Source organism: Quercus robur, chromosome 4 (assembly GCF_932294415.1).
Source record: "Quercus robur chromosome 4, dhQueRobu3.1, whole genome shotgun sequence".
In the NCBI taxonomy this organism is placed as follows: Eukaryota; Viridiplantae; Streptophyta; class Magnoliopsida; order Fagales; family Fagaceae; genus Quercus; species Quercus robur.
Genome location: NC_065537.1, coordinates 23,134,525 through 23,145,895, shown reverse-complemented (window position 1 = coordinate 23,145,895; position 11,371 = coordinate 23,134,525). Strand labels below are relative to the sequence as shown.

Genomic DNA, 11,371 nt, shown 5'->3' with positions numbered 1-11,371 from the left:
GCAGAGGGTTGCTCAAATGCGAGCTAGCTCTAAATGTCCTCGAGTTAATTCTTCCTCTGGTGCACCTCCTCCTCCTCCTCCTCCTTCTTCAGGTGATCTAGCTGCTGATGAGTTTATCGATTCTGCTGCTGCTGCTACTCCACCGCCTGCTTCGGATGTTTCTAGCATTCGTCGTACTCTAGACACTATCATGACTATTCAGGCGGCTCATGATCAGCTTCTGGTAGATGTTCTCACCGAGCTTCAAACTTTGCAGGCGGATTTGGCGAGTTTGAGACAGTCACTTCCACCACCTCCTTTTGATGATGAGTGATTGCCCTTTGGCAATTCATCACAAAAAGGAGGAGTACATTTGGATAGGAGATTTTGTTGATAGGGGGAGATTTTTGTTGTTTTGGAGCTTTAGAGCTTTTAGATTGTATCTAGGTGCTTCATCTTGTATTTAAATTTTTTTGGCTCTTGATGTATTTTGTTTAGTTGAGTTGTCTATGATAGGGAGAGATACTATGATGTATTTATATCTATTTCTTGTTTCACATTGTGCTACATTGATTATTGATTTATATTTATAAGGTTATTCATGATATATGTCTTGTAATTTATGCTTATGTGAAATCAAAAATTTATTTTATTTTACTTGTATTTTCCACACATGCGTTTATGTGTTTGTTAAGTGTTACAAGAATACATAGGTTGATACAGTCGTGCTGCTGTCTACACTTGCAACTGATAGATAGTAGTTAGGTTGAATTTGTTTTTGTTGGGCAATGTTTTTGTAATGAGCTGTTTTTGTAATTTTGAGCACTTTGTCTAGTTTGTGTTTTATCACGGATTGCCAAAGGGGGAGTTTGTTGGGTTCTAAGACTTTAGGTTTAAATGTATTAGAACTTCATTTTGTAATGTTGGCAAACCATGATCAAAACGTTTAGTCTTGTTTTAGGCTTGCTCAAAGTATGTTTATGTGTAAAGTTGGAAACGAGTGTACTACAGGATTTACTGTGTAAATCTGCCTGGCTCAATCGATCGAGAATTAGACTCAATCGATCGAAGCTCGTGAAAATTGTTTCTCTGTAGAATTTTTTAACTCAGCCCAAGCCCATTTGACGTGTAGGGTTTTATGTTTTGCCTTAAGTATAAAAGGAAAAACTCTAGCCATGTTTTATAGTTGTTATTTATGCTGTGTATGTGAATCTCTTGTGAGATCTAGAGGTGTTCGTCTTCACATATACTTAAGGTTATCAAGAATCAAGATTATGTCAAGAACTTGATGATTAGTTCGGTTGCTGCATAAAGAGCTTAAAGATACACAAGCGAAGTGCTTATGCTTGCTGTGAATCCAAGAAAAAAGTAGTCCGTGGACTTGGAGCTGTCATGTGGTCGTGGTAGTAAGTTTCCTACTCGAGGTAGCAATAGGATGTTAGTGGTCTAAGTCGCTATTGTGTAAATTTCAATTCTTTCATAATTGATTGTTTTACCTTGAGGATAGCTAAGTTAAATCATCCCCAAGTTTTTTACCAGTTTGGTTTTCCTGAGTTATCATATCGTTGTGTTATTTATTTTCCGTACTTTACAATGATATGATATATTTGTGTTAACTTAGATTTGAATAATTTAACTAAGTAATCATTTGGTTAATTAACTATGTTAATTTGATTGTATTTTAAAGGGTCTAAAAACGTACACCAAGTGTTGTATTTTGTTTTATATTGTATCTAGGACGGAAGCAATGTAATATTTATTTATTTTCAAGAGATGTATCTTTCTTAATTAATTAATAAAACAATGTACTTTTCGATTTATTTTTGTTATTTTTTTAATTAAATAAGTGGCAACTCCATTGTAAAACCGTTGACCTAGAAGGGAGAATAACAACAGTAGGTTCCTTTCCACTATTTCTTGGAAGGCAATTAACATGACTTTACCCCATTCACGTGAGATCCTAGAGGCGTAGTCTCACAGTGATGGATCCCATTGCACCAACATCTCTTGAACCTCCTATTAGTCCTAATTTTCGTTGCTCTACTCAAGTATGCGATCCTCTATCTTATCTCACTAATTATCACTGTTATTTTGCTCCTAATGATTGTTACTATTAAGTAAATTGTTCTACCTTGTATAAACCTTGCTTTCGTGATATGGACTCATTAAATGTTTTTAAAGTTTATCAAATATATGTGTAAGCCCGCTCACAGGGTTGTATGTGAGAGAATAAGTGTTGATCCCTCACTAACAAGGGTTAGATGTTGGTATCCACTCATAAGATTGCATGTGAGAATATATGATAAGTGTATATGTGACACTGTGCTCTGATCAATTATTTGTATGTGTTTTCGAATGATTTTAAGATTTGATTACATATGTATTAAATGGTTCATTATATGTTTGGAAAACTATATTTGATATCATTGAGTGAATTTGTGAAATCAAAATACTCATGCTTTGCTTAACTCTATTCTGTTGTGTATTGTGTATAATTGCTTACTAGATATGTGGCTCACCTCATCATCATAATTTTTAGATTAAAGTTTTGTTGGAAAGCAGAACCTTTGGAACGCTTCTTAAGGTGCAAGGTAGAGCGTGAGAGTTTTTAGGCGACTTCAATAATGCTTAAAGTCTTATAGGATTTTTAGTTATTTTTATTTCACTTAAGATTTTATAGTATTTGGAGATTATTTTTAAATTGTGGATTTTAGATATTGTAAGAGGTTTATTAAGAGCATTGCTTATTTGGAGTTTATTTAAATTTGAAATTAATTATGTTTATTGAGTTATATAAAATCAACAAGTTAGTCATGCATCTAAATTCATGTACCATGGATTGGGGTCGTGACAATCCTATCAAGGACCATGTCCGTGGCTATGGCTGTTACTGCTCAAGGCATGAAACAAGGTGGCGACTGGTAGCTCAATTGGGACCGGTGTGCTTAGCAACCATAAGAGACATCTAGATTTTTACTTTTCCTTTTCTTTTTTCCTTTTATACTAGGTATTAGGGATTTGTAAATGAAGACATTTTTTTGGGTCATTAGGGCCCTTGTGTTCTTGTATTCTCTTTTGGGTTGTTGTATATATAAGAATTTATTTTTTTTTAAGGAGTTTTTATGGATTAATTGGTTCAAAAATTTTAGGGACCAATTATAAAAAATTTAAGGTCTATTTTTTTTTTTGTTTTTCCTTTTGTGATAGAACTGAATTTTAAATTTTGAATTTATCCTAACCTCTAATGAAAAATTTAGAAAGTCATGGTCCCCCTACCCCCAACAATGGATTTATCAAAATTCACATCCAATAAAAAGATATTAAATAAATTTATAGTCATTAGTTACAACTAAATTTATAGTCAAACTTTATCTTTACACCCTGCATGCATAACAGACTAGTTCATCTTATGCTATACCCCGCATGCATTGTTAGGGCCAAACAAGTGTTCTATTTATCTTCACCGACTTCCCTCAGTCAATGAGCCCAAATTCTTGACGTAATAATTATTATTGTTATTATAATTCAGATATCATCCAAATATATATTTGCATTCTTATCTCATATGGGAATGTTATATATATATGAGACACGTTGTAAACAAAGAAAACCAACACCGCAAATTCTTCATAATCCCTTTCTTCTTCTTTTTCTTCTTTTCCTCTCTTTCCTTGGAGAATTCAATTCCTCACAATCTCTTTCTGCTTCTTGATCTCCCTATAGAATATAACACAGTTCATCAAAAACAAATACTATGGATTATTCTCAACCAGCTTTTAATCAATCCTACACCTGTCCCCTCATTCTTCTTTGCTCAAGTGATTTCCTTCTGACCGTCATGACCAACTTTATCATTGTAATATTTGTATGAACGAACCCTGGAATAATAAAGGCTTGAAAGGTGACCTCAAATATATCAACTTGCCCTTGGAATACAGCAAGAAGTTTACTGCTGTTCTGTACTGCCGTGGGATCTTGTTCTTTTCCTATGTTGAAGTAAAGGATCAAGTCTCGGAACACAACTTTTTCGTGTACTATATTCAGGGACGGAACTAGGATTCGAACCTGAGGGGGGCAAAGCTTAAAACAAATTTTTTTTTTTTTTTTTTTTTATGAAAATAAAAACTAACATCTATTTCATATTCAACAAAATACTACATATAAAATAAGTGTTTCTTAAACATTTTAACACATTTATCAAAATGGAACTCGGCACTATTTCAGAGGAGATCCAAAAAAATATATATTTAAGGGCAAATCTTAATTTTTCAAATTACATATGTATACCAGTTTTTTTTTTTTTTTTTTAATTGGGGTGTCTATTAGGACCAATATTTAAAATTTCAACATATATATATATATATATATATATATACAATAGCTTTTTTTTTTGGGGGGGTGGGGGGCAATGGCCCCCCCCTGCCCCACTGTAGTTCCGCCCCTGACTATATTCATGCAGCAAGTTTTGACAGGTTTCCTTCACGGCCCGCCATGACTAATGAAAGCAGGTTGGCTTTTGGGTTTGGTTTCCATCCCGGAACCAATGAGTATAAGGTGGTCAGAATAGTGGAACAAGAACAGCCTACGAGTTTGGAACAACGAATTGAGGTGTTCACTCTTGGCAAACCCATGTGGATGATCAACAGAAAGAACCCGTTCTTGCTTCGGATGCAACCCTATGCAGCTTCGTTTAATGGAGCACTACACTGGTTAGGCCAAGATAAGCAAAATGGTTCAACAATTATAGTTTCATTCGATTTGGAGTCCGAAAATTTTCAACAGATTCCAACTCCAGATAATTGTAAATCTAGACTGGATAGGAAAGATTGGCGCGTTGTAGTTCTAGGAGGGTGTCTCTGTATGGTTGATTATAATGACCACAAAAGGGCTGACATATGGTCAATGAAGATTTATGGTGTAAAGGAGTCTTGGATTAAAGAATACACCGTGATGCCTTTTGAACGTTTGATAGGACCAAGTCGACCTCTATGTGTACTGCCAAATCGCAACATTTTGATCGAGTTGCAATATCTCCCAGAGAGTTTGTATGCTTATAGTGTAGATTTGATGACAATCTACAAGATAAGAGTTCGTGACCTCCCCCCTCGCCATTCATGCCGAGTAGTTTCTGTTGTTGATGATACTCTTTGACAGTACATCAATTTTGTGGAGGCAGGAGAGCCAAGATGTGTAGTAGTATGGGTGTAATTCTTGTAAAGAATCAAGAAGCATATAGCTTGTTAGTTACAAGATTGGTTCGTTAGTTGGTTGGTTGTAAGATTGCAAGAAGTATTCAAGAAGTGAAGCCGATTTATTAGATACAACTAACAAGTTTTTTGTTGGTTGTTTTAGCCAACAAGTCTTGCAAGTAACTCGTATAAAGAAGTTGCTATTTTGTTATTTTGGCCAGTCTTGAAAGTAATTTGGATTAGTGCTTGTAATCAATATCATTTCATCATTAAAGAAATTAGACACAATTTTCTCACCTCTCGGTCTCTTTCAACTTTTTTTTCCTTTTTCTTTTTCTTTTTTTCCCTCGAATTAGTTAATTTTAATTCATTTTCATTCATTTCCTTATTGGCATGATATAAGTCCGGGTGAAGCCACGTTACAATCAATAAATGCATACAACTAAGATTTTCGAATTCATCAGTTAAAACTTTTTGAAATCCCGATAGTGAAATCATGCCTACGATTAAGTTCCTTTCTAATTTTGTAATGGGAGTCCGACGCAATAATGCATATCACGGGAACCCACTTATAAATCAACTATTTTGAATTATATAAAACTGTTTGAATTTATTACAGCCTTTTATATCTTATTATTATTCATAGTTCCATTGATGTGATTTAATCCAATTCAATTCAAGCCTATCATACAACAAGATGTCAAGAAGCAACTTTTCTAAGCTGGGTTACACCCACCTTTTCATTCATAAATACAATTTTCCTCGAACAAGTTATATGAAAATAATAATAATAATAATAATATTATTATTTCAAAATTGAAGAATATACATATGCATTAGCATCCAATGTGCTAAAATATGCTTTGTTTAGTTAACCAAAATACTACTTTCGTTTCTTTAACACACAATTTTACAATTAATTCACCATACAATTCATCTCTTAATTTAGCATATCACACATTAAAATAACTTAAAATAATTCCTACCGTTTAACAATAATAATACCCACCAAATAAACTACAAAACCAACCCCACAATCCACCAACACTGCAAACGCACAATCCCTCCACTACTACAAACTTACCATTTGAAACCCACAGCAAACCAAAACCATTTCCACAATTACTAGAACCCCCACGATCCACAACGATCATTGATGTCATCATCGGTCCACCATCATCACTGCCACAACCTTAAACGACCTAGACCAATGTGCAACGACTTGAGAGAGGAGAGAGATGGTGTAAGAGTAAGAGAAAGGAGTGTGGTTCGGGTTGGAGAGAGAGAGAGAGAGAGAGAGAGAGGTCTAAAAGGATAGAGAAAAAAATGAATACAAAAATAAGTGTTAGCATCACTATTGCAATGCTAAAAAGAATTAGCAAATTTTTGCTCAAGAAACACACTGGACGGAGGGTTATTTGCTCTTTGGTGTGCTAAAATTGTACTTTGGGGCCTGCTAAAATAGCATCTTGAGTATTTTAGCACAATTAATGCTAATACTCTAACAAGAACTGGCATTGTATAAAGTTTTATAGTTATACGTAATACTACAATTTGGTTATAACTTACAACATATGAGAGAAACCCTTCATGTAGGATCATTTCTTTTATCAAAACTAAAAATTATGGATGAATAAAATAATTTAAAGTAAATAATTTATTTTATTTTATTTTAAAATTTTAAAAAAATAATAATAATAAAATTTTAATCGAAATTGTATGTTAAACTTAGCTGATTTTGAAAATATAGATTTATATAGAATAAAATTTTGTCTAGAATAGAATTAGTTTAATAGTTGCAATATATTTGAGGTAAGAAAGAGGATACCATACCGTACCGGCCAGTATGTACCGTACCAGTACATGCATTGGTACCAAAACTTCAACGTTTCGTATCTATTTAAATACCAGCTGTACCAGCCATACTTGTCACTATAATATATGATATGATATTGTTATTCAAAAAATTGTTTTGTCATTAAAACCCTCTTATTCTCTCCTATTTTTAGATAGGTGACACTTGGCAAAAAAAAACAATCCAAAGGCTCAAAAAACCCAACATCCTTGTCTCTCCATATCCCTGCATCCTTGTCTCTCCATATGGTCTTTCTTTCTCCAACTTCATCGCCCGAAGCGTCCATATCAAAACTCGTGAGAGAAGAACAAGTCATTTTTTACGGACAACCCTGCTCACCAAATCACGAACCCACAATCCCTAACTCAAACCAAACTAACCTCATCTAAAACACATATCAAACCTGATCCAATTTTTCACAAATACCGTCTGTAAAAGCAAACCACCATCCGTAAAAACAAATAACGAAAAATTTAAAATTTAAAATTTAAAAATAAATAAATAAAAAAGAAGGATAGCCAGACCCATAATAATCCATCATAACCGAATCCCATTTAGAAATCGGCCAAAAAAAACTATTTAATAAAATGCCATTTAAATATTTAGGGATAATTACACTTTACCCACCTATGGTTTGCCTCTAATTCTATGTGTCTACCCGTGGTTTCAACTTTGACACTTTACCCACTTGTGATTTCCTCCGTTAGTAATCCGTAACCCACCTCCGTTAAAATTAAGGGTAAATAGGTATTTTTGTACAAGTTTTATGTCTCTCTCCTCCCAAAACAAGAAAAACAAAAAAGAAAAAGAAAAACAAGATTAAATATAGTATTGGTTTCTCATTATTCACAAACATGAAGAACATACACAAACATGAAGAACATAAACCCAGAAAATTAATACAAATCAAATGAAGCAAAACCATGAGAGAAGAACAAACTAATACAAATCAAATGAAGCAAAACCATAAGAGAAACAGAGTTCTTCATCTTCTTCCTCATACTTATTTTTTGTGCATGTACTAAGAAATTTATTAAAATCAAAACATAACACAATTTACAACATGAAGAACATAGACCCAGAAAAATCAAACTCAAATCAACCTCCACAAATATATATTTGCCTTGTTGTCTCTCTTTCACCACAATGTTTACTAATTTGTTCAAAGAAAAAAAAAATCAAATGGCCGACCACAACAAGCCCAGCCATGGCCGACCACTCCAAACCCCAAACCCAGCCATCCATGGCCGACCACTCCAAAGCCAAACCTAGCCATGGCCGACCACACCACAACAAACCCAGCCATGGCCGACCACTCCAAAGCCAAATCCAGCCATGGCCGACCACTCCAAACCCTCCCAGATCTGACTTTTCTCTTGCTCTTCTAGCATTCTTTTCACCCACTACGAAGCCATGGCCGAAGCAATCCTTTATGGCACTGCACAGAAAATCATCAAAAATTTGGGATCCCAGATTTTCCAAGAGACGAGCTTGAAAAATTGAAGAACACAGTTTCCACAATCCAAGCTGTTCTTCAGGATGCAGCGGAGAAGCAAAGTTGGTGGGTCTGAGATTATTGCTTTGAAAGCAAAATGATGTTGCAGGTGAGAATAATTGGTGATGCGTTTTAGGGTGAGTGGAGCCCATACCTTTAAAATGGAGAGATTAATTTTAGATGGGGTGTGGGAAGACAACGAAATTTCCTAAGCTTTTTGTTTGGTTTAACATTATATCCATGGTAACAAAATTCAAAAGGTTTGCACTTTTGTTCATTAACCCATAATTTTGTTGCACAGACCACAGCCTTCCTTCAAGAGGTCTAAAACTAGTTGGCTATAGGAAAGGGATTGGGTTTCAGATCTGAAACGTAAGCTCTTTCATTGTGCTACTCAAGCGCTACCTAAACCATACAGCTCCACCACTCCGGCGCAGGACCTCCTTAATCAAAAGCGCCTCCAAGTTTAAAAAGGGTTCACATCTAAGTTTTTTATTTATTTAAAAAAAAAAAAACCGAGATGACCAAACTAAAATAAAATAAAAATCTGATGTGTCAATTTTAAAGAGTTGTGACATGCTAATCTTACAGCTTAATGATTTTTTGAAGATGTTTCATTAAGTCAGTGATAGGTTGATCTGGGTTTTTTTTTTTTTTTTTTGGGTATGTTCATCATGTTCAAGATTTGTGTGAAGGGAAAGAGAAACAAATACCACTTTTTGATCTTCTTTCTCTTGCATTTTTGTGCTATTTTTTGTTTTGGGAGGAGAGAGACATAAAACTTGTACAAAAATACCTATTTACCCTTAATTTTAACAGAGGTGGGTTACGGATTACTAACGGAGGAAATCACAGGTGGGTAAAGTGTCAAAGTTGAAACCACGGGTAGGCACATAGAATTAGAGGCAAACCACAGGTGGGTAAAGTATAATTATCCCAAATATTTAACTTGCTGCTGGAGTGTTGGGATTTGCATAAAAGTCCAACCATATTCTTTTCCTGACAGAATGATTAAGGAAGTAGCTAAATTTGCTGTTATTTATTACTTTGCTTCAAATAAAGCACTAACTAATACTTTCAAAAAATAAAAAATAAAGCACTAACGAAAAAGGGATTATCCACAACTGAAATTGCTTTAAGGGGCCGAAATGTTTGAGCTGAATCCCTCCACTTGGGGCTTTAGGACGAAAATTGTCACTATTTTTCTCAAGGGTTGTGAAAGTCAAACAAAAAAAGGAAAAAAATAACTAGTGCTAAATTTTTTTTTTTTTTTTTTTATATTTCAATCTTGTGAAAAAAAAAAAAAATATATATATATATATATATATATACAAAATAGAATTTCTACTTTAGTTTAATCTAAGTGTATATGTGTGTGAAACTCTCTCCTGAAAACTTGAACCTCAGTCCTTGCTCCCCTCTCCCCCACACACTCCACAAGCATTGATTTGGTCATCGTTACTATACTTCAAATGTTTTCAAAAAGTTAAATTCACATGTTTTAGAGCATTCACAATAAGTTAAAAATCATAGCTTTAAGAAACTTAAAAAGCAACTTTATCTATTTTAACAACCCACTTTACAATTCACCCAATTTCAAAAACTCCATATTGTTAGCAACTCATTTAAAAGAATATAAATAACTCATTAAAATATTAATAAATAACCGCCACAAAAACCAACAAAACAACAATCACTTCCACCATCGCCCCACCAACCACAACCACAAATCACAGCAATAGGAAAAAAAAAAAATCCAGCTCCCAACAACCTTCCTCTTCCAGTTCTCAACTTGCAACCACCAACCACAGCAACAAAAACAAAACAATCGGACCAAATCAGAAATCAAACAAATCGACCCACACTGATACCCACGAACCACAGCACAACCACAACATAACCACGCTGATACCCACGACACAACCACACCGATACCCACAAACCAAGTCGATACCCACGGACCCACAAACCAATCAAACCCACAAATCGACCCTCAAACCACTCCAACCCATGCCGATACCCACGAACCAATTGACCCACAAAACAACTGACAAGAGAGAGAGAGAGAGAGAGAGAGAGAGAGAGAGAGAATAGAAACAGAGAAGTGAGAAAGGAGAGAGAGGAGCAGTTATAGATTTTTATGAGAAATGAGGGAATATAAAAATATTAAAAAAATTTATGTTTACCTTCATGCTACAATGAGCTATTATTGATAACAGCTCACTATAGCATGAAGGTAAAATACAGCTAAATAATTTAGCTATAGCAGCTTTATTGGAGGGCTTTTTTGTGTGGTTGAGATGCTAAAATAACTCAAAAGTTATTTTAGCATCTTTATTATGAGTGCTCTTATAATTTTTTTTAAAATGAACCTTTTTTAGCCAAATAGCTACCCCACTAAATATCGTTTTATTGGATGTGTATTTTAATAAATCCACCATTTGATTACATTTTCTTCTTATAACATCAATGTTTACAAAATTTCTAAATAATCAAATATCAATAACTATGTCATCAATCAAATATTAAATTCAAGTTTTAGTAGTCTAAAATTATAAATAAAAAATAATTTAAGGATCGAATAGTAAATAATATCCGATCAACACGAAATTCGACATACATGTTAAGATCATAAAGAATACGTAATCCAACAGTTAGATTTTTAAAATATGTAGTCATATTGATTTTTTTGTGGGAGTTGTAACCAAACTAAGTCCTTTGGAACAAAAGGGTTAGATTTCTTGGAGCAAAGAATATCACAATTAAATAAAACTATTAACATCAACTAGTCACAAACCCACGCATTGCACGTGCTAATTTTTTTATGGTGGTCTCTCTTTTTTCTCTTTTTTT

General features: G+C 34.1%; 1 protein-coding gene across 1 annotated transcript; it reads left to right on the top strand.

Annotated features, from left to right (window-relative positions):
• Positions 1 to 4,470: 4,470 nt before the first annotated feature.
• LOC126721577 (F-box protein At3g07870-like) lies at positions 4,471 to 5,130 on the top strand. The gene has a single exon (XM_050424627.1). It carries the CDS (start codon positions 4,471 to 4,473, stop codon positions 5,128 to 5,130), a length of 660 nt encoding a protein of 219 aa, XP_050280584.1.
• The last annotated feature ends 6,241 nt before the right edge of the window (positions 5,131 to 11,371 follow it).